At 42.7% G+C, this 26,085-nt stretch overlaps 1 protein-coding gene and 1 long non-coding RNA gene across 5 annotated transcripts in view; one reads left to right on the top strand and one right to left on the bottom strand.

The window, feature by feature from the left end:
- The window catches only part of LOC145451154 (uncharacterized), a 46,717-nt gene that overhangs the window by 14,404 nt on the left and 6,228 nt on the right, over positions 1-26,085 (top strand). The gene's annotated exons all lie outside the window — the stretch shown is intronic.
- Positions 6,240-26,085, bottom strand: part of LOC145451135 (homeobox protein Meis1-like) — a 63,309-nt gene continuing 43,463 nt past the window's right edge. For all 4 annotated transcript variants that reach the window (XM_080329635.1, XM_080329634.1, XM_080329633.1 and 1 more), the window contains 5 exons: positions 18,964-19,112; positions 15,226-15,302; positions 8,963-9,021; positions 7,318-7,428; positions 6,240-7,237 (listed from right to left, as the gene is read on the bottom strand). In XM_080329635.1, the coding sequence (XP_080185761.1) occupies positions 6,918-7,237; positions 7,318-7,428; positions 8,963-9,021; positions 15,226-15,302; positions 18,964-19,112 (716 nt within the window). In that variant the 3' untranslated portion in view covers positions 6,240-6,917. The remainder of the gene's footprint in view (positions 7,238-7,317; positions 7,429-8,962; positions 9,022-15,225; positions 15,303-18,963; positions 19,113-26,085) is intronic.

Genomic DNA, 26,085 nt, shown 5'->3' with positions numbered 1-26,085 from the left:
CCCGGATTGGATATCCGGCCGGATTTTCTCAATTTTGGCCGGAGCTGGATCGGAGCCGGATCAGTACTTTTTTGATAAGGCCAGAATCTTTATGGATAAGCACAGTGGCGGCTCGTCCTATAGGGCAACTGGGGCATTGCCCCACCTAAAATTCTGTTCAATAACAATTTAACCATTTATAGACGCACAGCAGTCAATATATACCGAGATCACAGCGAAACCCGCGTTCTTCTTGTGCTTTCGCTTGCAAACGCCCATACATAGCGAAGTCTCTGCGAAAATCGAATTCTCTTCTGTGTTTTCGCTTTGTGAATGCCTAGCCGGGGCTTGCCCGGTAGCGCTCATAACAAGCTTTCACTATCTATTCTCTCAAAGCCGCGCACAATAAAGAAACGGTGATTTACTCTCTCCTATTCGTAAAATGGCCGAGCAACCGGGGCAAATATGCCTACTCGCCCCTAAGGTGTGATGTAACAATCGTATCTATATCTGAACTCGGTTACCGTAATATGCGTTGAGTCGACCTTTGCTGGTATAGGTCGATTTTGACGGTGTTTCGCACCATGATAATTCTTGAAACTTGGTATGATATGTCGTGAAGGTAGTATTTAACACTGCTCCAAGTTTCAGGCTTGCTACTTAAAGATAATGGTAGTAATTCCGTTTCCGAAGTTCAGTGTGTGCTGATCTATCATGTACATAGTACAGCAAACAGATTTTACTCAAAAGCCGGTATTGGTCTCCATTGATTTTGACGATGTTCTATACCGAGATCGGTCATGACATTTGGCACGGTAAGTGTTAGTATCGACCGCTGTAACAAGTTTTAAGTTTGTCACTGAACTATGTGGGTGGTAATTTCGTTTCCTAAGTCGAGTAAGAGCTGACTCTTCACTTATCGCCAACAAATTTACGCAAAAGCCGTTATTGGTCTCTATTGATTTTAACGATGTTCCATACCTAGATCTGTCATGAGCTTTCACACGGTATGTCTTGATTTTAGTATCGAACACGGTGCCAAGTCTTAAAGTTGACACTCAATGATTGAGGCAGTTATTTCGTTTTCGAGGTCGAGTATGGTAGAGATGCGCGCTGATCTGATACTTAGCCTACCTACGTCATTGCGGATCTCACGCAAAAGCCGGTGTCGGTCTGTGCTAATCTATAGTCTGCGTTCCATAACGAGATCGTGGTATCAATGGTATATCTCGATGATCGCATGAAACAGCTAACCAAGATTCTCGGTTTGCATTCAAATATTCACATAATTTTATGTTCGCCAATGTCCATTTCACTGTGAAATTGTGGCTTTAAAACCATTTGCTTACAATCCCCTGTCAATTGCGATAGCTATTTCATTTTCGATGTCGGCTAACAGCTGATCATTCGATCAGCCTATTCCTCGATCTATTTTACTCAAAGTTCGGTGTTCGTCTGTTTGCATTGATTTTGACAGTGTACCATACCGGAATGGGTTATGAGATTGCGTATGCTACTTCTCGATGATTTCTTGTAACAGTATACTAAGTTACGGCTTTTATTCATGTATTTATTGATTAATATATTTTCCAACGGCGATTTCGCAGCAGACTTATAGACAGTAAGCCGTATGTGTTGTGTCACAGTCTCCAGTTTCAAGGCCAAAATGTCCTACGTTGTTCCGAGACCGAAGTTCCGAGGCTGCTGTCCTTAGTTCTTCAAAGACCATTCAAATTGATGTTCTGGATTCAATATGACAGGCCCAATCTATGAGATAACAATTGCGTATGTGTCCGAACTCGTTGACCTTTCCAGTTAGGCTTACGCAATCTCTCGAGTTCTAGTCATTGGAATTAGTCAGGTCAAGTCAAGTGCGAACATGAATCGTATTGAATCTTTATTCCGTACGTAGTTTACGCAGTTGCCTTTAGAGCGAAAATGAGAGGTCTAGAAGTTGTCCGGTCTATTGATCCAATCGTACGCCGGGTGCCTCCGCTTTGGTTGCCTATTATCACCTGGTCGTAACCAGAGATGGCCACAGTCCGGTTCAGGAGCCGGAGCAGGATTTCAATGTTTTTTTACCTGGCCGGACTGGATCCGGATTTCGAATTTGGGGTGACGGTCGGATTTTAGGGTCTATCGATTTGCGTAATCTATAACTCTACCATGAAATCAAAACGCATGCTACTAAGGATGACCTGATACTTGATTCGTAGCATAGGGACGATTCTTAGTTCACGTACATTTTGTAAAATAATCCTTTGATTAAAAATAAATGAATAAAACATTTGTTACCACACTTCAAGTCACGGCTCACCGGCAAACCTCTCGCGGCACCTACGTTAAAATCACTGTTGTCGGGAAATTCATGTGACCATCATAAAGTTACTTTTTTACGTTGGAAAACGCCATTGTGACGTCATGTTGATAAAAGTCGCTCGCAGCCCTTGCCCCACCACCCGATATTGTCACGAGCCGCCACTGGATAAGCATGAGGTTTGTAACTAAATAACTACCAACCAATCACGGACAAGTAGCCGCCAAGCCAGTGCGAAAATAAAAGATCCATATTTTGAAATTCAATGAACCACCGTAACGTGTAGGGCCGGATTTCCGACCGGACTTTTTCATTTTTGGCCGGAGCCGGATCAGTACTTTTTCCTGATACGACCGGAGCCGGACCAGAGAATTGAAAAACCGGATCGGAGTCGGACCATAGAATTTGTCGATCCGCTCCTCACTAAAGTCTATAAGCCTATATCCCTTGGTTCTCATTGCAAACTAGCATTCGACAAAATCTGTTAAATCACAACGTTTGTCGTTGCGTTCATCGCGAAATATCCACCTACGATGTTTCCATGAATGCAGTAGTTTATTCTAATTCTTGTAAAATGATTTTGGCGTACTTTTGGATTGCCAATTCCGCGCCAACACTCCCGTCACGATACCTACTCCAAGTTGTTTCGACACCTTCCTATCTTTTCATTGCATCGCAGTTTTGTTGTGTTTTGATATGATGAAAATATTAGCTCGGGGTATTTTCCACAAAATGTTTTGAACTAGGTACTGTATCCTGCAGTGCACTGCGTGTCGAAATCCAAAGGCACTGTACTGTACAACTTTTGAGAGTGATGCCCTTTGTACATTAAAGCTGTTTTGAAGCGTTTTGGCCAAAATGATTACCTGCATTTGAGAGCTACAAAATTAAATCATCGGAAAATTTCTTCATCGTATCATAAAGGACGATGGTAACCCTACTGTAGTGCCAATGGCAGAGGAGAATTCGGGATGTATACATCGATCTCGAACCAAATGCTATATGAGCCCGTATGCTTTACCCGATGGTTGCTATAACAACCTGGATTTGATCCCGGAAATAGCACATACAATTGTACCGTCAATTAGTCGAGTGGTCTAATAGTGAAGTCCAAACCCGAAACCGGAATTCGACTACTTACTTATTTTTTTTACTACAGTCCTTAAAATAGGGGGCACCAGACCCAGGCAATTGTGGAAAGGGGGCGCTGGAGAAAAAAAAGGTTTAAGATCCACTGATCTGCATGTAGTGTATTTCGATCTTGATGTTGTGTGATTGCGGGTCAAGCTCACAGCAGAGAGTCACTAAATATTCACAAATGAAAAGCTGGATATTTCTAGCAAATTTTTGTAACAAAGCAAGTAAAATTTTTGAGATTGTCAAGGTGCATATGCTCGTTTAGTGCTGATATTTTTATGCTGCCAGCGCCAATGATAGAGTGGTCCGGAGTTGAAATGCAATAAGTTTAAATCAAAGATGTTATAATGAAGTGAAATTGTAATATATGAAAGAGGTTCAAAGTGCAGAACCTATACCAAGGTTCGTTTGTGATCGTGAACCTTTAATTTTCTTAAGGTTCACACGCAGAACGCGAAGGTGAACCTTACGTTCACACCATCCCTGCAATTTTTCATAAAATAACAACATTCTTTCATGCCATATTTGATACTTTTTCGCTTCTTTCGCAATTTGCGCAACCTCTCAAGTGATATTCTATTTTGATATGTGGAAATGTTCCGGCGTTATTATTCTAATTACTCTGGATGAAATTATCCATTTGAACAGCCCTGTTCCACCACCAATATCCCTAGTTTCTTTATATTATTTGTTGTCAGCAATTTAGGTTGGCTAATCATCGTAGACCAGTGCTTCTCAACCTTTTTCAGTTCGCGACCCACTTTTCATCCAAATTTCATTGCGCGGCCCACTAGACGCCCCTTCGCGATTAACGTTTAAACCACTGCTCACGGGTGCCAGTTTATGTTGTCAGTGTGTTACAGTTATCTGGTCGCGCCTAGTGTGAATATTTTCCGGAATTCATGTATGGCATTCGGTCAATGACATTGCCAATTACATATACTACTATGAATTTTTGGCGACAGCGATATTTGGAGAGAGCCGTTTAGGCGCCTACCGTATATATTCCATGGACAATTCGGCATACATATACCGAAGGTTTCGATCCTTTTTGATGTAAGTTTTCTCACTGTCGACCTTTTTGACTGCACAATTCGCGGAGTTGCATGTTGGCCGAAACTTCATATGTCTTGGTGGGTCGTGGCGCGGTAATGGCCGACACCGAAAGGCCTATTTCCATAAATTATGCGTATTATTCTATGAGGGAGATGGGTATACTGCTATTAAAACCAAGACATCTAACGATGTCAATTCGCCCGATGGACGAAGAAAATTTGAAAGAAGTTTAATAACTCTCCAAACAAATACTCCATAATTTATGTTGTCTCTCGAGATAATTTTGGCCCCTTTTCAAGCTCGATGCACCAATTGGGGGATTGGGGTGGGGCAGGTGAGGTCCCGCATGTAACAGATGATTACAGACGTGAAACGCTTATCTAGGCTCCTCGCCATCCGATCTGCTTAAGCGGTGTTTTAAAAAGGTCTGGAAGTGGACCGTGCTCCATAGTCGTCAGATGCGGAATCATAATAAAGAATATCGGCCTGGTGTAAATGACCATTGTAGTAGAAAAACACCATGAATACCACAAACAACAACAGACGAGCAAGCGCGTATCCAATCAGCCATTCGTCATTACGTCGAACACAAAGGGGCTATGAGTAGGCCTATAACTTGCGTTGTGGCAATTGTTTGCTGATTATAACGACAAATCGAGCTGGATTGCTGCATTACCCGATCAACGTTCGCAAAGCCTTTGCAGGAATGAATGAATTTCAATCTCAAACATACACAATAACGCACTGTCAAATTTCACGCTTCAATCAATATGACTGTGACGAAAATCTCGCTCACAAATTATTGTGAGCACGGCAACGTGGCTTGTGGCGCTTATGGGCGCAAAACAATTTAATTTGGAGGAGGAGAATGTGCAATAACTCTTCTAGTCTTGGGAATATAAAGTGTCTAGAATAGTTGGAAAATTGAATACGAAAGTGTAACAGTTAGGACGTCTTCGCGGCCCACCTAAAATAGCTTGGCGGTTCGCGGCCCACCGGTTGAGAAGCACTGTCGTAGACGGTACGTATAATATGTACACATCGACGATGACAAGAAACATTTTATTTTTTATTGGACCTGCGAAGTCCAAGTGAATCCGTTCAACGCTTTCACAGGTTTTGGGCCATTCGCGATACTGACGATCAGGCACTCTCATTACATTACGGCAAGCGTCGCAACTCTTAACGAGATTTTCAATGTGGCGATTAATGGAAGGCCTTGCGATATAAAGTCGAGCCATCTGTTTCATTTTCGCGATATCCCAATGTCCTTCGTGCTACAATGATGAGGCTCGCGATCGAAGTGACTGCGGATTTACTACGCGCTGAAAACCATCAATATTGACCATGACTACGTCTTCGTGCAGAGAGAGCGAATGTTTGCGAGACGAAGCCCCAGTAAAATCAACGTGCGTCTTTGGATTACAATTACCATAAGTGACAGATAATTTTACCAGTTTCATGGTTTTGTCTTGTTTTGTAAGAAATTAGGTTATCAATCATTTTGCAAATTTAGAGGTTTCGCGGACTCACTCAGAATGCTTCGTGGACCACCGGTTGAGAATCACTGCTGTAAGATATCTGAGAGGGGATCTGTGATTATATACGATTTCTAGGCGACCTGCGACCTGTGACCTTTCCACAGACGAGATGAGTAAGCTATTTAGAGGAAGATTTCCCACAACAAATCCTGTGACAATATAGGTACATTGCCTCAAACATATACGAATAACATGGAATCCGCAAACTCCTCAGTGACCGCTGTATTGCTGGTATTTATTTATTAAAATTTACCGATCCACGGAACCGGATCGTGAAAGAATACTGGAATCTACTAAAAAGGATGATGGTAATAATAATAAGAACAATAATATTAACGATAACAATTATATCGGATAAAAAAACGAAACAAAGATAATAACAACAATAGCGGCGGACGAAAATAGCAAAGAAATTCGGTCAGTTCTATTCGGTTTCCGGCGGCATACCCCGAGACGTTGTCTGAATTTCGGTTTCCTTTTGAGTTCGGGCGGTTCGGGTTCCAGCGCGTCCGGATTTCAGACTATTTTCCAGAACCAGGGATCGTTTTTAGTGCTACATTTCACCATTTTCCACCGGACAACAACTCTACCAAGATCGGGAACCGTAGGAATTTCGGAGTGCAAGCGGGTCCGTGTTCTCTATGCAAAACCGGATCATATTCGAATTCGTGAATCCCTCCCTCCGATATACCGTAAATCGTGGTCATATGCGTCCTATGGGCCTCCCAGGAAGTCACGCGGCATATCGGTCCCTCTCTGTTCCGAGGCCGACTCGCCGTATTACACGCCCCTTTATGGCAGTGAGTAACGATTCCATGTCCCGTGCCCCCGTCACAGTAGGAACGCAGCGGCCATCAACAGCTATTCAGGCATCAGCCCGCGTCTCGCTAGCAAGGGTGGCCCAGCATGTGCGACGCTAAATCGCTGGGGTTGACCAACGACGCCGGGTTCTGCCCTGGATGGTGTCCGTGCGCGTGTCCCAGCCCGGCGCCTGCGTGGTGTGGCATCATCATCGCTGCAGCGGCGGCGGCGTGAGGATGGTGGTACTGCCCCGGCAGTAGTGCCATTGCTTGCGTGTGAACCGGCGGGCGTAGCTGATGGGACAGGGCGCTGGCACCTGGCCCGTGATGGTGGTGGTGGGAGGGTGACACGGTCACGGACGGGTTGAAAGGCATGTTGCGGGAGGCCATCATGTCCGCTTGCATTCCTGAATATTGAGTATTTTGAAGAATTATTACGAAAAACATAAATGGAATGCATTGTAATCAAATTGATTTGAATACCAACCTGGGGGCCAACCATACTGCAAAGGCATGTGGGGTCCTTGACCGTCCATAATAAAACCACCCATGGGCTGTCCGTCAGGACTATACGGTCCGACGCCCATTGCTCCGGACACTGAAAAAAGCATCATTTCGGTTAATATCATGATACACAGCCCTAGAATATTTCCGATAGCATGCTACTATGAAAGAATACGAATGCTGGCAAATTATATCGAAGACATGCCAGATTGCCGGTATAGACGACTTCGTGTCCTGTTATAAACTGTCTTATATGACTGCTAAGTGGAGCAGGAATTCGTGTGCTGGTATCCCGTTAAATTAACCTTATAGTGGTGCAAGATAAAGAGGCTAAGAGGCGAGGCGATTCGGTGGACATGACGTGGCGTTACTGAGTATATATGAGAACTAATTTTACCGAAACGCTTACAAGGATAAACGCGTGGTATAAAATCCGCGAGGTGGCGCTATGCACCAACTCCTAGAGTCCTGGTGATGACCTGTTGTTAAATTCAAAGTTTTCAAAGATGCTGTGATGGTGGAGCGTCCGGCTTCTTGATCGGTGGTCGTGGGTTCAATCCCTGGCCGGGGCTGACTTGAGACATAATGTGGTATGTGTGCCTTCCCCGTCTGGCGCTCACCATTTTCGGGATAGCATGGAGACGTGGTGCCGGACTTAAAAAGCCTTACAAAACTATATCTGTACCTTATTTGTCCAGCGGCACATGCATATGTATGTCATGCACTCAAGGTATGTATATGCAAAGATCATGATGTATGTTTTATATCATGAATCGGTGCATATGCTGCGACAAACATCAAGGACAGAAATATAACGTCCTATTCAAGCTCAAGGACTTTTAGAATACTTCCACGTCTTCTAGGCAAGATACTTATTCAAAACTACTAAGTGTTACACTTTGGGTTTGGAAAAGTAGAAATTAGTTTAAGACAAAATTGCACCACTTTGTTTAGTGAAATTATAAAACAAATAGCCAGAAAATGGCTCCTGTATCACGGTAACTCACTGTATATTCGAAGACTTCACCTATTTGTGGCGGCATTACCATTACTAATCAGTGGTGTGTTTAAGTCGCGAAGATACATCTAAGCAGCCACATCTTATTACCCCTTAAAATTGTGTGAACCACGGGTTTAAGAACTAATTACTCGAGCACTCTTCAAACCTTTTCATTTTATACTTCGACTTGAAGTAGTTATGACATATATCGGAATTCGCTACTACTATATTTGTGATCGATACGATGTTGTTTCTACTTCTACTTGAGCAGCAATGCTGTGTAGTTCGGTCACCCCGGGTGGTGCAGATTCCTTGCGCGTTAAGAGGCGCAGGTTTTGAAAGTAGTCACCGTTGGTACTCAAGTAGAAGTGTCGTCTAAATTTCGATTTGATCACAAGTAAAAGTAGATAATTCCAAGTGAAAAACTATGTATTCTATGTCTAGTTTTGCATAAAAGACTGAATACTGTTTAGTAGAAATAGACTAAAATCACATCCAATTGAGTAAGTATTTAGAGGTACAGGATTAGTAAGTAGAGGTACATCGTTACTGTCCACCACCGCCACCTCGTGTCGCAATTACACCCGAGATTTCACCCCAGCCTACTGACACAAAAGTCCAAACTCACCTGCCCGATTGGACTGGTCTATCATCGGCTGCACGATTCTCCGCCTCGCGTTGATAAACCTGCGAAACAAAACGACACCGCGTCAAGCCACAGTCGCCAACAACCGCGCGGAAACACCGCAGTCGCACAGGGCTAGTATTACGTCACTGCCATCGCGGACGCGCGGATTAATCCCGACAATGAAATGGGTCACATTCCGGCTTATCGTTTACTCATACGCCGACATTGTCCGCCACACATTGGCAGCGACGCGAGAAGTTGACTTCGAGAGTGCAAAGGGACAGTAAACGCAAATGAAACGCGCTTGCCCTCAAGTTTACCGATACGGATCATTTCGAGACTCAAGGCGGCCGGAATGGTATGGGGATACCAGGGAAATTTCGCCCCGCGAAATAGGTGACAACGAGCGATCGCATTACGCTGCGCGTTTCTGTACGACTGTACGTGACATGGTATTGACATCGTACGTGACATTTACGCCGATCGCTCGCGCTACAGCGTCGGTTGACTTGGTATCCAAAACGTTGTTATGATTACGCTCATACCAGCGAGTACTTCGCATTGAATGTTCTGTACAGTGTCGTACATACTGTTACGTGCAAAACAATCTATTGTGAATTGCGCGGTTTTAAATAGGTTGTATCTTGAAGCACGCGCACAAACGCGAAACCTGAAAACAACTTTGCTCCGGGTACGCACAAGATTGATTAAAAGCAGAGGCGGTCAGTAACTAAGTACTTCTACTTTTTCGGATTACTCCAGTACGTTTTGCTTCATTGCGATTCTTACTCAAGTGGATATAATTGTACTTATACAGTTTTCAGTTATTTTAGGTAAAACTTGGAGAAGAATACCTACTTTTTTCAATTACTTGGTAAATGACAATCGCTACTTTTACGTGTACTGCACAGTTTTCAGATCTTACGCAAAACTAGGCCGAGAATACTTACTATTTTACTAACATGCATGAAAATCGCTACTTTTAATTATACTTCACAGTGTTCATTTTATAGGCATAAGTAGGTCTGGCTAGACTCTAGACCTGCGGCTCTCAAACTTTTTGACCTCTGAACCCGTAAAACAAATGTTGTGAACCGGTGAACCTTCAAAAATCAAAAGTTCCCCTAAAGGTAATTACGACTGCAACGTAAATATAATATGAGAAATTCTTTTAATCGGAATTAAACTAAGTTTATTTTAAAATCTCCGCAGTTTTCACATAAAATTTGTCCAAAACTAGCTGCAGGCCACTTTTTAACAGTTGCGCCACTGTAACGCACGTTCAAAGTAGACAGTAAACCAGAGACGGGCAACATACGACCCGCGGGCCGGATCCTGCCCGCAGAGAGTTTCTACCCTGAAAGTAAAACTCCTGGTGTTCACGTGCAGTGCAGTCTTTACTAAGGGTGGCTACATGCGGCATGCAGCCAGAGTCAAAATTATTGACAACTTTAACCGACCACAGACGTCTGATTGACTTCAACAGCTACTGTTAATAAATACATGACATACTGTTTTTGGTCTCTATGCTTTAAACTTGAAGTTTACATTAAATACGATATACGATTTATTCCTTGTATAGGTGGATAAATACGCAATTAATGTACATATTCTGTAATCCGGCCCGCCAAATACTTCATTTACCCTATATCCTGCCCGCCGACTGGACAAGTTGCCCGCCCCTGTCATAACCCTCTATTGCGATAACATACAAAATGGCACGTTCCACATTTCTAATTAAATTTGATGTTTTATATCATCTAATTAATGGACAAGCGCCCAACTTCTTGCATTTTGGAATTGGGATATAATATCCTAATACATCTGGCGGACCGGCGGGAGACTTGCCACGGACCGGCGGTTGAGAACCACTGTTTTCGACTACTTACTTTTGTACTTACTTGCAAATCACCAGTTCTACTTGTACTTCACTTCACTTCAACTACCAGCGAAAACTTGTAGTTTACTACCCCCGAGACCAGGGGGGTCAGTAAAATGGTGGTTCTACTTTTCCGGGATCGTCAAGTCGATTTTGCTTACATAGACCGTTTCCTCTTTTACTTTCAGCTTGTTACCCAACACTATCCATTTTTTACATTTGAAATTTGGTTAAGTAGAAAAGAGTTTTGGTATAAGTTTGAATCGCATTCATCAGTGACATTGTACTAATAACTGGGCGAATAGCGACTATAAAACTGCAGCTGAAACATAGTTTCGGAAATAGCGCCCATCTATTTATACTGCCATCAGTCATTTTGCGTTGGTCATGCATGTTAGTAAGTACCCATCTCCGATTTACTGCTAACGATTAGCGAGATAATCGACCTTTTAAAACTATACGCGAGTATCGTTAAGACCTCCATCTTCTGCATCCATTCGAAGTAGTTTTGACACATATCCGAAATCGCCACTTCTACATATTATTGAGCATAGATTTATATTACTTCTACTTCTGCTCATCTACTAACGTTGACCACTTTGGCCCACATTGCCACTCCCACGTTCTATCCACACCGCTACCCGAAAACGCCCGAATCGGTAATTAATTCGCTGGAGGACAGTCAAGAAAATGATTTATCTGCGTTTCCAGTCATTACGCGTGCAGTCAAAAATCCAATAACGCAAACCGCCCGCAATTACCGGTCATGCGAAAACACCAAGGTAGCAGTACATTGGCGCTTGCAAATCAAATTACTCTCGAATCTCGATTAAGCTTGGATTTGATACAAACTAATCGATGCCACGTTTGACGACGTCAAAGCCGGACAGTTCAATTCAGTTCGTATGAGGAGCAACAAAGACGAAAGCAGCACACTGGATCAGCCAGGTTCTCTAACTTGCGGCAAACGCAACAAAGACATTTCGCAGTAAAATCGAATCTCGGGACTAACGAGGCGTACGGACAATTGACTTTTAATAGGCAGTGAACTGTACGGTCAATTTGAATTATCCCTCCGCGCTATCGGGCGCGCCGTTGCTGTACTACCACAGCGAAAGACTCTACCTACCACAGCCTAAGTAGGTGGCGGTGTATCGCGGAATGCGGCGTATCGCACACGTTAAACCGATTAAAGGCAGGTGCGTGGATCATTTCATCTGCGCACAAATCTCGCGCCGCGATTAACGAAATGTCTATTGAGGTCTTTCCCGTGTAGGGTTACACGAGCTGGTTACAATTTTCGAGTATTTTGAGAACCAAGCTTAACGAGTGTTACCGACACACAAAATGCTTGACACAGCTGTTCTTTCTATGCTGATCAAAGGTCCACTACTGTGGAACACAGAACACCATTCTGTTCCATGGGTTAGCCAATTTGGGCCCAACCAACTTTTCTATCAACATATTGTACGTAACAACACGTCACCGCGCATATATTAGAATTTGAGGCGGACGTGGGATGCGATTTTTACAATAGCTACAGCCTGACTATTGTTGTCAGCATCCAATGGTCGCCAGGAACGAAGTATACGTATAATTTTTACGAGTTCCCAAGTATGTTTCGCCTACCTGAGCTACTCACTAAAGGGGCTATGCTTCAACACTACTTCCACTTAACAATATCTTAGGCAAAACTATTTACATTATACACTTTGGATTTCGTAAAGTAGAACCTAGCTTTTGGATATGTTTGCAGCACTTTAACGACCGAATTTGTCATGACAAGGCGCGAAACCATGGCGAGATAGCGTAGTGGTACGTTCCGCAGCTACAACACCAATAGGTTGTGGGTTCGAGTACGACCTAGTTCGACTCTGGAATTCCTCCCTAAGTCTTGGAGGTTTACCCAGGCTCCTCATCGACATCTGAAGTTTCAAGAAAGCTTAGAAATGTACCGCGCTACAACTCTGCACTTACGAAATTACATACAGAATATCAACCTCGTGTAAAATGACCAATGTAGTCGAAACACATTAAATATCACAGAGAAACAAACAAGACTAAAGACCCCCTATATCACGATAAGTGAATATACTTTTGAAAATTGCACCTATTTTAGTGTCATTGGTGACTTTGCGTTAGTGGCGGGATGTACCCTGCAATTTAGAAAACAGGCACATCCGATTAACTGCTGGAAGTATAGGATCGATCGATCAAACCTATACGTAAAAAGTTACTTGTTGAGTACTTTTCATATCTTCGTTTTTGCGTCTATTTGATGCAGTTCGGACATGACTTCGAAATTACTACTTCTACTCATAATTGAGTAGAAATTTTCGATACTACTTCTACTTCTGTAGCAGCGTTGAGTACTTTGACCGTTTCTCTCAGCGCCAATATTTCCCCAATGGTTGCCTGAACTTGTCCCCCACGAGATGTGGATACATCGTATTTCACACGGGTCTTAAAACGGGACCATCGCGTACAAAAGAATCGGGACGTATTTATGCCGGATCAACAGAAATTACTGTCAGAGAAAAGCTTCTGTCGTGCTGACAAAAGTGACTTTCCAAAAAACTCCAAGTTTTGTGTGCAGAGTACACATTATTCTCCCGTAACGAGGCGCTGGCCTGCATTCAACGCATCACGATTTGAGAGGCTTCCCGTACGATTCTCCACAAGCGTCCCTATTTGCTCATGTTCAAATTGTTCATCCTCCGTCCTACACAGTAGCAGACACAGACCCGCTCGTTCGAAGGCATACAACTCAGCAAACACGACATCTATTATATTCCTATACACTATTAACGTATCAATTCGCCGATCCCAACACGAATTCCAGCGGATGAAATCGCCAAGAAATCTGCGGTCACGAAATACGTTCGCAAATAGTCGTGGGCCGTACGTTATTGAAGCGATGTAAACGCTCTTTATCGCCAGAGCCGTTTCTATTCACGCAGTGTCATCGATGTGACGGAGAGCTGGCATGGCGTGTTTGTCGATGCATTGTTCGCGGGCCCGAAGGCGGGAGAGTGGAAGCTACCCGTTTGATCGATTGCTGTTTGAGCAAGGTCCGGGATGCGATAGGATGGCTATGATACATCATTCTGTCATCACGATTTCCCTTTCGCGGGCTCGCTCACTGCTGTTCTGCAGCTCATTGTGTGCGATGCACCGGTCTAATTTGGAGGTAATGAGAATAGGTTTAGCGTTTCTGATGTGTATTGCGCGAATTAACGCGAATTCATGTTAATGATGGTCGGAGACCGCTGCACTGCGTAAGGCGTAAAAGCATCGGATTTTCCGGATTACTTATAGACGTCACCATGGCTACGCATGTAGAAGTATAGAAAACCGTATTACGATTTTTACCCAACAGAAGTAACCATTTACAAGTAAATTGTCTAAAATCATAAGCACTTGAGTAAGTAGTGCAATTAGGCTGAACTAGGCAAGTAGTCCGAAAAAGTAGAAGTACTTCGTTACTGACCATGGTGACAATTGACCACCTTTGATTGGTACTTCCATAACGTTGATGGCCCAGTGAAATTTCGAATATTGTAACGCCACCTACCCCATGATTATAGCGGATTCCGACACAGCCATAGCACAATAAATTGAACATCACAGCGAAACTACTAATAGCGATCAATATAAATTTAGTAAACACCTCGCTAATGAGACAAGTTGAGGGCTTGTGGATTCAGATAAGTATTGAATATATCACTGCAATTATTACTAGATATAGCTTCACTTCAAAAATATTGTACGGAATACGGCAATGGTCAAATGAGGTTACACGCAGTTCATGTTTCGCTAACTAGTTACTTTGTAAGTAATTTACTGGCCTTGATCTATGGTACAGAGGGCAAGAAAATTAAACTTCAATATTGGCCTAGGATCTTACTGCTAGATCTCACTACTAGAGATCGATTCAATTCATACATATTGTACTGGACAGGGCAATACTTAAATGAGGTAGGACATTTCATATCACGTCAGTTAGTCAGCTAAGTAATTTCAGATCATTCGCTTATACAGCCTACAAGCAAAGTGAACTTCGATATTGGTGTCGTATCTTATAGAACCACTCAGTATACGCAATGTCAGAACGATTCCACATTCAAGTACACCGGCACAAACAAATTCCGATTCCATTTCCGTATTCATCATACTTGGCGCGACGTAGCCGGTACTTTAACCACTTTTCTACATCCGCGGCATTACAGCGTCGCCGGTAAGAGATTGTATCGCGCTGTGGAAATGTTCCCACGGCTCGCCTATATCGAGACGCAAGCAGCCGGAGCCTAGATACCGGCCGTCAGGCTAATCAGACGTGACGTGGCGAAACAGAGCCTTCTCATCAATATCGCAGGGTACTCACCAGTTATTAACTTGCAGTATCGTCAGTCCTGTTTGGCTGGCTAACGTTTTTTTCTGCTCTTCGGACGGGTAGGGATGCTGAAAAAGAATTCGCGCGGTTCTTGAGAGAATTCTCGCAATGGCGAGAATGCGATTCGGTCCGGTTTACGATGTAATGTGGCAACATTGAGGTGTTGATTTCCAAGTAGAGTTTTTCGTCACCGGAAACGGGAGTAGGGAGATTGATAAATTTAAAGGTGCAAAATGTTCGACAGTAAAGTGACGTGACCGATACATTGTGATGTAACCAAAGAAATGAGTCTCATCGAAAAAATATAAAATTTGTGAGGAAAGAGCATCTTTTGCTTCTTGACCAAGCCAATGATTACCACCATGGTACGGGATGTATCTTGATCAAGAAAAGCAGATGGAGGCATATATCTGCGTGCAATGCAGCCGATTGTTGCTACAATCCGAAACCTTGGAATATATCATATCAGCGACAAATCTAGGGCTGCATTTAAAACAAAAATCAACTCAAAACAAACATGTTTATTTAGGCCATTACGCCACGAATACTTAATTGTGACGTCATAATGGATTGACATTGACATGACACTTGAAAATATAGGGTAAATATACCTCATTTGACGAAATATCTACGTACTATAGCTGTTGAACCGACTATTTTGAGGGTTCCAACCCTCCCATATCGTATGTCGGCTATATCGGGTGGTAATTGCCCGTAGGCTCATACAAAAGGATTTTTGGAAAGTATTTGCACAATTATGGCATGATTTTACAACTTAAAAAAACACATTTTTAAAAAGGCCTGTGATTAAAACAACCATAAGTTTTAAATGCAACCCAAGTCAAATCACTTAGCGAGTAAGTGTTTTAGTAGCAAACTGGATGAAGGGAGAGTTTATAGCAGGAAACTGTTCAGAAAGACAGACAGATACACCAAAATTCATGCCATCAGTTCAAATTGGTATTAGCGCTAATCCTACAGAAATGCAAGCTGGCCACGAGGTAAACATACGGCCACCACACCAAGGCTAAGCATACGCTCGTTTTAACCGACACCACGATCTTTGACCAAGTGGGACATTCTAAAAATGTAGCAGTCACGTTTCCGACGACCGGTGCAAGCAAACTATCCGCTACGTATACAATGCAAACCTGCACAGTGCACATGCACATGCACACATACCAATTCTTATTGAGATCTATCCCAGATGTGGGGTGGATCTGCTTTTGTGTACCACCATCAGAAGCGGTAAAATGGTAGAAGTACACATAAACAGGACCCACAAACACCCCTGCGATATGTCTCCACAAGTCTTGGTGTATTCGACTCGCTTTCGCCCAGTAGAATGGGTCGGAATAGTCGGATTTGTGCCATACGCTATGCAGGAAATCTGGTAAATACACCTATTTTCCACCCATGTATTTACAGTGCACCTGTTCGTGCAGATAAGGATAAGTATAAGTATAAAAATATAGATACAATGCAGTCGACGGTGCCTAAGGCGATTCCTACAAGGCGCAGGCAGATCAATCGCGCTCAGGCCGACGACAACAATCGACGGGGCGCTGCGCGGCTTTGTTGTGCTCTTTGAATCCGCCCCGGTGACTGATTACTATTTATTTTCGCCTGTCAAATTGTCGTGTAATCCGCATATGCGCGAAATCGATAAAACCCGTGTAGAGGGCCGCGCGATTCTCTTCAGGATTGATTTTTGTACCGTTTCCGATGCGGAAACTTTTTTGCCTACAGCTTTTACCGGGCCCTAAGAGCGGCTTACACAATTATACCATTCTCCGCGGCGGAGAGTTAAATGATGTATGACAAGGTTCCGACTTTGAGACGGGTCGCTTCGTCGTGAAAAGATTTTACCTTTTGACGGATTGAGATTTTATTAATTTTCGAGAGAGCGCGGTATTTACGCGGTACGGAAATACCTGGTTTATTACCGGTTACGTTTTTGTTTCGTTGCGATGCCGGCAATCACACAGGAACGAGAGTACTAAGTAGTCTGGACCACCCATGGAGTACCGCGGCTTTGATATCGACAAGGAAGGTCTGCTTTAATGTTGAACTTGGGTCGATATCGCTAAATCGGAAAATAAACGTCTATGTCGACTACAGTGAGCTCAATTACTCCTGCCATTTGTCCGATACTTTCGACGATATTGTCGCTATTACATAACCTGTTTATCGCCAGTAATGCTCGTAAGCGAGTGGCGAATGTGGAGTCGGGTCAACGAGTTGCACGACAGCAATTTACGGAAATCCTATCTTATAATGTACTCTGTCGGCGATGTGAGTGTGTACGCAGACGGCTAGATGGATAATAGTACGTGGATGTTTTTTCAAAGAAGCTCCATATTTACCCTATATTTTCAATTGTCAATGTCAATCCATTATGACGTCACAATTGTATATTCGTGACGTCTTAAAAACAAACAATAGAAACATGTTTTAAACAAGGGCCTTGTTTTAAACATCTTTCTTTTAAATCCAACCCTAAATATGTATACTAAAAATGCTATGATATAGCTGTTGAACCGACTATTTTGAGGGTTCCAACCATCCCATATCGTATACATAGGCTATATCGGGGGGGGGGGGGGGGGGGGGTAATTGTCCATAGACTCATACAACATGTGTTTTGGAAATTATTTACACAATTATGGAATAATTTTACAACTTAAACTTAAACTTAACAATTCTTTTTTAAAGGCCTGGTGTTTTAAACAACCATTTGTTTTAAATGCAACCTTACACATATTTACAATAATGTAACAGGAAATCTCTTGGAAATTGCGTTGTCGTCTGATTGTGTTCTGGTTTTTAAAAGGCTGTGACCATGGCGACAGGGAATTCCGTTTTCAGACTTTTCAATTAATATTCTTTCAAATGATGAAAAGTCCCTGGAAATATACTTCGCTTATGGAGTTTGCTATATGGAAGTCAACAATCAATTATTCGTAGACACAACCATTCAGAACTATGCCATGATTGGGTAACCAATTGATATATTGCGCCTTGTGCCTGACTGTCCCATTCCAATGACACGGCCTGAATCGTACGTAAACCTCGCCATTGAATGCGAAAAGTTTTATCTCATCTGACCATGGTGGAAAAGGCAATAACCACCATATATCTTTCTCACTAGGGGTTCCGCATTTGATCCACTGCGTGATGCAGCATTTCGACGACATGAAAGTTGTATCAATAACTAGACTATGCATAAGTCAACTGCGCACGTTGTCAAATTTAGAAGAATTTATCTAAAGCGAGGATATAGGGTTGATCTTGAACGCATAAAACACCATATAGTTCATGGTATCACAGGTAAGCTACACACTCATGACGAAACATAGTTGAGCCAGGAAGGTAAATCGTCGGTTCACAAGTATCAATGGCCAAGGTCATTGATAAATGAGCATGGATTTGGATATTTTAAAACGGATTTGGAAATCTAGGCTGGATTAGGGTCAGATCTGGATACGCGATTTTTCTGAAGCTGTATTTTGACTTGGAATTTAGAACTATTTTAACTTTTTATGCACTTTCGAATAGAATATTAGTCATTACCGGATATGGCCGCGGGCTTGATAAGAAATGAATTCTAAATTTAAATTTGGAAATATTGTACCCGCTCATATCTGGCGGTGAGACGACGCAACACGTCGCAGCCCCGTGCGCGTCACGTTATAGAGAGCGAGAGAGAGAGAGTAGTGATATACGTACTGTTAAATTTTGGAACAACCAATGCCTCATTGTGTTAGTGGCTTGCTTAGGAAATATTCCTCTTTTCTTTTGAGGTTTCTTGCACGGATCGCAATCGTTGTCATCGCCCGCTCCTTCCCCTGAGTATGTGCTTCCTTCTAGGTTGCTCTCTGGAAGACAAAACGCATCCACCACATGAGTCACGTGACTTCACGAACGGATAACACGCTAACGTGGACTTTTGTGACGAAACAATTCCACTAGTGGCACGTGACGTCGGTACCGCCGAATCACTTCGAATCAAGCGACGCCGTAAGAAATCTCGACTGCTTGAATAATTAACACTTCCATCGAATTTTGCAATATTTCCGCGTAACGCATTAACCCCATCCGAGCTAAGAGCTATTCGGCAACGCAGCGGGTTGGCTTTCGTCCCCCGAGAGCGGGCATTTTCCAACGTTTGAGAAGCGTAAAGGGGACTTTTATCGCCAATTCCGATCCAGCCAGAAGTACTTTACGGATCGGACATTGCCTGCCAGTGAATGGCAGGTATGGATATATGAGGAAGCGCATAAAAACATCCCAACAAAATCACACAGATCGACATTATCTCTTTAGTGCAGAAGCAGACTGTGCCTCTTTACGTAATCGATGATGACATCAGAGGCCACTACAACGGAAACTTGTTTTACGAATACTAGTATATTTAGAGTAATTCCCGAGCATTAATCAGCGGCCGGACTACAAGCATGTAGCATATATTTATGCGCACCGCATGAACTCGTTCCACTTTTCTTCAAGTTCCTGAGTTATAATTTAATTGCACCCTTGTCCCGAAACCACTCTCGGGGCTCTGCTATCTGGCAAACGTGACGATATACAGGCTTCCAGGCGCGATTACGCAATGCCGGATTTAATCTAGCGCTGTATTGCAGCCCTAGTACATAGGTTGGTATTTAGTGAACGAAATCTGTGTGCGCCTGGTAGGTAAACACGCCGCATACGACCCGGATACAAAATGGAGAACGCGCGCCATTTTAATCGGGGTTTCAAGATCAACCGGTTGTGCCTCTGCAAGCGTAAACCAAGTCCCGGTTTGCAGTGGATATATCAATATCAGTTTCATGTTACAAAACACAAATGTTTACGTTGGCTGACTAATTGTGGAAACGTTCTGGTAGGCCATCAAACCTACGAATCTGAGTATTGAAACATCGCAAAAAGTGGCAACGCGCTTATGAGGTCAAAGGTGAATGTCAGCAACCGCGTCGTCAGCAAGTCGCGCACGGTTTTCAGCATTTTTGGATGATCACGCTACCCATCTTCATCTGCAATCTACATCGCTGGGAGCAACGTTACAAAATCGAGACGGCATTTCAATGTTTGCACAGCGTTCTCCGTCAACTGACCTCTCGGGGTAAACAGAAGCTCAAGCAATAATAACAGAAGCCTTCACAAATAGATTTCAAGCTGGCGTACGACAAACAAAGTTCCCGAATCACCACAGCATGACAATGGTTCACGGCCCGCGTCGATGTCCCTAAAGAATTTACAAGGCTTACACTCGTACCGAGGGTCACCCAAGGTTCAGCGCGATGTGGCCATCATCGGGCGTACGAGACAACTGTCATGTAAAGACAGCGCGCCTGTATTTTTCTACCAGTCGAACATACCCAATATGTCAATCATACAGAATAATGTCATTATTTCCTATGAGACTGCGTGTATGATCGAATCACGATAAGGCGGGGAGTACTGACGACAGCCGTTAAAATATGCTTTGCGCCCTACTGCAAATAAAAAATTACGCATTGCGCGACAAAGGTAACTTATCGCCCGTTTTCGCTACCGTATTGGCCACCCTCTGCTTCGGGCTGCGAAATGGCAACCGTTGCGCGTTCTGTCAACATACAAGATAATCTCGATATGATGAATCGTCCGCTAATGGGGAGAGGCTTAAACAAATCGGCCATCCTTTAGCATGCAGAAAAACGACAACGTCTTGTCTAGACGTGGTACGAGCGCTTGCCGTTTCTCCGGTAGAGTTAGGCATGAGCCGGTCTTTTAATGCTGTCATTTACATCATAGTAGGGTCTATCTCTCCATATAACGAATCTGTTGGCAATCGAAGTGCAAGAGCGCCGCTGCTAATGAGGCTGTTACGCGCCAACGACCTCGATATACCTCACACGTCTAGAGCCGGCTTGAATAGGCCGAATCACAAGTTAATAGAATAACAGAGCTTCGACTCCTCTTTCCAGAGAATCGTTTCATATGCAAATTTACGGCACCGCATTGTTTGCTTATTGAACTCCTTGAGAAAGACGGTGACCTTTACCGTTCTATGAGGTGTCTGTCTGAATGTGTATATGGTACTCAGATGTGGTCACTGACCAGTACTTATACTTATTTGGAGTACTGTAATCATATTTGAGTACTTGCACTACTTTACTTCAGAGTTTTCAGTCCTTTACGCAAAACTAGGCCACGAATGCTTACTGTTCAGTTACTTGGAAAGAGGTACTTTTACTTGCAATAGAATTGAAATTTCGAAATTTTACTTCTACTTGAGTATCACAGGTGACGACTTTGACCGCTTCTGTTGGTACGATACACCATTGAAATTTGTTTTTGCAGATATGAAAATATTAATGCTTGTGCGACTGTAGGTGTGGGTACGCAGAGTGCATACAGGTTTCAACTTTGAATTGAGAGTGCATACAAATTTTGCATATTTCGTGCATGCCACGTGAAAACGAGCGAGATCCCACGGCACTCAAAATTTGAATATTAAAAACGAATCGGAACGATGTAGCGCGAATTTGCAAGTAAGGAGAGTGTTCAGCTGTTAACGCAACCGTGAAAATTGTTCAATCGACCGTAGAGAGAGATAGTTGTATAAATAACCACTTTGCAGTATCCAGAACCAGCCGTTTTCAATGGGTGCCTTTATTTTGTACATGCAAGCTAATGAAAAGCTAATGCAGCTAATTAAGCTAAGGAAAAGCTAATTAAGCTAATGAAAGGCTAATTAAGCTAATGAAAAGCTAAGTAAGCTAATGAAAAGCTAATGAAAAGCTAATTAAGCTAATGAAAAAGTAAGCTAATGAAAAGTAAGCTAATGAAAAGCTAATGAAGCTAATTAAGCTAATGAAAAGCTAATTAAGCTAATGAAAAAGTAAGCTAATGAAAAGTAAGCTAATGAAAAGCTAATTAAGCTAATTAAGCTAATGAAAAGCTAATTACGCTAATGAAAAAGTAAGCTAATGAAAAGTAAGCTAATGAAAAGCTAATGAAGCTAATTAAAAGCAATTAAGGTAATGAAAAGTAAGCTAATCAAAATCTAATGAAACAAGGTAATGAAAAACTAATGAAGCTAATGTAACAAGGAAGCTAATTGAACACCACGCATCGAAAAACTTCGCTGATTGCAATTGCTAAATGTGTGCGTTTGTTGATTGACGCTGAATTGGTATCTTTGAAATAATAATTATTAACCGACATCAATGCCAGCCTCGTTTATAAATAAACTATGCTGCGAGTACTATCTCGCGATATTATTGAAAATACTCGTGATATACTCATTTACGACTATGAAAATGTTGCTACTTTATCGTTCCCAATGACTATGAAAATTATTATATTTGGAACCACTACACATCGCCGATTTTAGGTTGAACATTGTGCCAATGAAAACGTAGCTTTCTCTTTACAAAATATATTGACCCTACATTGCTTAACTAGACCAGTTATAGAACTTTTTCTCTCCTGCGAACTGTTTGCTCTGGTTAAACCTGTACTCTACCAAACGATAGCTGTCCCGACAACCCATAGCCGCAGGCGCGTAACATCAGTGCCGATATCCAGTCTGGTTAAAAAGGTACGATAACGACAGAAAAGGAATCCGTCGTGAAAAAATCTGTCAACTCATTTAGCGGATCACCGGTTCGTTGAGGCAACCTCACATTCGGGAGAAACCGAAATACGCCATCTCATCCTTGCTGTTCATGTCATTGGGTGATAATTTTCAGTTTTGAAACACGAGCAAGCGTAACACTGTATTGAAAAATATAGCAACATATAAAACGAAACTGAGCATTCACTTGCAGAAAATTACGACAACGAAAGGAAATACGCCAATATGGACAGGGATTTCAGTACTTGCAGACAGAAAATGTTGTACATGTTGTATATGTTCAATTGTTCATGCTGGCAGTATAGGCACAATTGCTGCAAATGTACAGTGCATTTATGAACTTGATTTTCTTTAGTTACAGCTCAACGAACTTTTCTTTTGCATTTAGTTCCTCCTGGCTTGCTGCCACTTCGTTTCGAAGGATTATGCGCCATCAATTGCCCATCAGTGGAGAGTGATAATGATTTAGGCAGCTTACAGGCTGTCGGGGCGGGAAAATTCATTAACTGCTGAAATGAACGGTCTTGCTCGTCTTTTGGCATGTCGTCCCAATCCCAAGGAGATACCAAATAATTTTTACAATTCTCAGCAAGGGTAAAAGTACCACGGCCTGTGATACTCTTTCGTACATCCAAGTATTGTGAAGTGATCGCTGATTTGAGTAGATTAATTAGATCTGGTAACTTTTTCTTTTTCCAATCTGTCAATCGCTTGAGAACATGGTTCATGCTCTCGCAGTTGTTATTGGTGAACCATTTGTGCTCGGCGCCGATAAAGCTACGCATTTGCCAGACCTTTTTTCGCAACAACGGTAGCAATCTATTTTGTAAGTATGTGACCAGCATTGGGCATATGCTATGGCACCTAGTGAGTAGGTCTTCTTCTCTTCGATTAAATTCAATTTCGTCCTTGCTATCCAACAGATTGAAGACTTGATTCACCAGACTTTTTCTCAAATGCTTGCTTGCACCGATGCCGTGCTGAAGTTTGTCGACCAAATTTGTCTTTAAATGATTGACACAGAGAACGTGCTTGCAGTTTTTGAACGAATTTTCTATTGCTGAGTGTAGTGCAATTTCGTCGTCTGTCCCCACGACAAGGTGATCGAAAGTACCTCCTATAACGGAGCTAAGATGACTGAAGAAGTCGTTAAATGTCCCTCTATCTGACCTATGGTGGAGATATATGGGACCAATGAAAATCGGATTTTCCTGCGTTCTGGTGCTAATCATCTTCACGTTTTTGAAAACTGCTACAGTAGCGTACACATTGCCTAGGTTGTATGTCTTGTCAATTCCAAGTACAGTTTTTCCAGTACAACACATCTTTTTAAGATCTGTTATTTGATCATCGGTGTATACAATTATGCTGGATGCTTTTGCTGGAGAATGGATGACTCTTCTCACAAATTTTTCCGTGTGCATCATGTTTATGACATCCAAAAGTTCGTCTGCATAACAGTCTCGCGACAGGCTACTGTGCCCTTCTTTGCTTACTTTTTCCCGGTGCTTAGTGTGGTGGATCTGACTTATATTCCGAGGCATTTGCGAAATACTTTCGGAATCATTTTGAAGATCAACGTAAACTCGCTTTCCTGTCCCGTATGTAACCTTTTCCTTTATCTTCTCAATAGTGCTGGGCGGAGTGCGGATGTAATTTTGAAAGTTCACAGAGCTGTTTCCGTGTGGACTGCAGTCCCCAGATATACCCTTGTACTCCACGATACACACATTACATGGATCCGATGGTCCGCTTTCAATCCAGCTTATACGTTTTTCGTAACCAGGGTTGTTCTTTGATTTAGCGTAGTATCGCCCAACCATGAGTACGTCACCTGGAGAAGGCTGCGGTGATAACGGCAAGTACTCCTTCATTTTTAGGGTACAAATAGCACCCCTGTGGCACCGCGGCTTGTATACATACCTGAGTCGGTCCTCGGTCTTCAAGTAATATGAATATGTTTGCTTGGTTTTCGTCCAAGCTCCCATGTCATCATAAAATATGCGATGAATTTTAGCAGCCTTTCGAAGTATGTTTGTTTTAAAATCAACGATAATGTAACAATTGTCTTTCCGTCCTGGAGGAATCTTCGAAAGGGCGTTTTTACAATCCATAATTTTTTTCACCACATCCTCAATTTTCAAAAACTCGTTAAAGGGCAGCTTCGTTTCATTGTTCAGCTCATTGTTCAGGTTAGGTAGAACTGATTTGGTTTTGTCTCCGTCAGCAACTTCTCCTATTTCAGAATTCATCTGTTCCCCATTCATTTGGTCAATAGGCGAATCTTCACTTAGGATACTGCTTTCTAGGAGCGAATGCTGTTGTTTATTAGCATTCACATCGCCAAGTTCGCTCTTATGAAACGTTTTGAAGTCGTCTTGTTCGCGTATATTCGGCTTGTCAATGTCGTCTTTTTCGCGTACATTCGGCTTATCAATGTCGCTTTTCTGATCCTCCGATTTCAGTTTTGATTCGCATAAACTATTTGGATCACTTGAAATCAGATCGGTGATTTTGATGATTGGCACGAAGTGATTCGGTCGAAATGGATTGCTTGTCGTGGGCACGGTAGTTTGTGTCCACATCAGAGTCGCAACTGGTATGGCAAATTTCGACACACCCCGGCCGCAACATTTGCGCGTGAACGGTTCTGTCAGGTATTCATTTGCCAATGTTGACGGATAATATGAGCGAATCGCGGAGCCAAGGGCGGCACTCAATGCGTAAATATGCATCATCTCGGACCAATGCCCCGGAATGCTTGCTTTTTGTACCAGACTGGCATAAGGCGATGACACAATTCTAACGTCAGCTATAAGGTCAACAAATCCCTCTGCGTCTTCGTCATAATATTTCGGATGCTCAATAATTTCGAGCGCGGTCAGAAGCCTCAAGCGCAAGTGGTGTTTCGCAGTGCCGTATAAGGCAAGCGACATTGCGCGGTAAAAACAATTCCCATCGCCATCAACTCGCAAGGCCGTGTGATCCGTGGTGATGATATAATGAAACTGCTTCAAAATCATAAGTGAAACCTCATCCACTACTGCTGCCTCATTTGGCATGCTCCGATCAGGCTCGAGTACTTTATACAAACGAAGAATCCGTTTTATAGCTGTACAATGTTCCGGATTTGCTCTAATATGTTGCAATGCCCACTCATAATTGAATTCACCTTCGAAGAATATGCAACAACGACATATGAAAATCTGGATTTTCCGCTCATTGAA

The sequence above is a fragment of the Botryllus schlosseri genome, chromosome 11 (genome assembly GCF_051294905.1).
Source record: "Botryllus schlosseri isolate E-star chromosome 11, Bs_hap1, whole genome shotgun sequence".
In the NCBI taxonomy this organism is placed as follows: Eukaryota; Metazoa; Chordata; class Ascidiacea; order Stolidobranchia; family Styelidae; genus Botryllus; species Botryllus schlosseri.
This window is presented reverse-complemented; position numbering and strand designations above follow the sequence as displayed.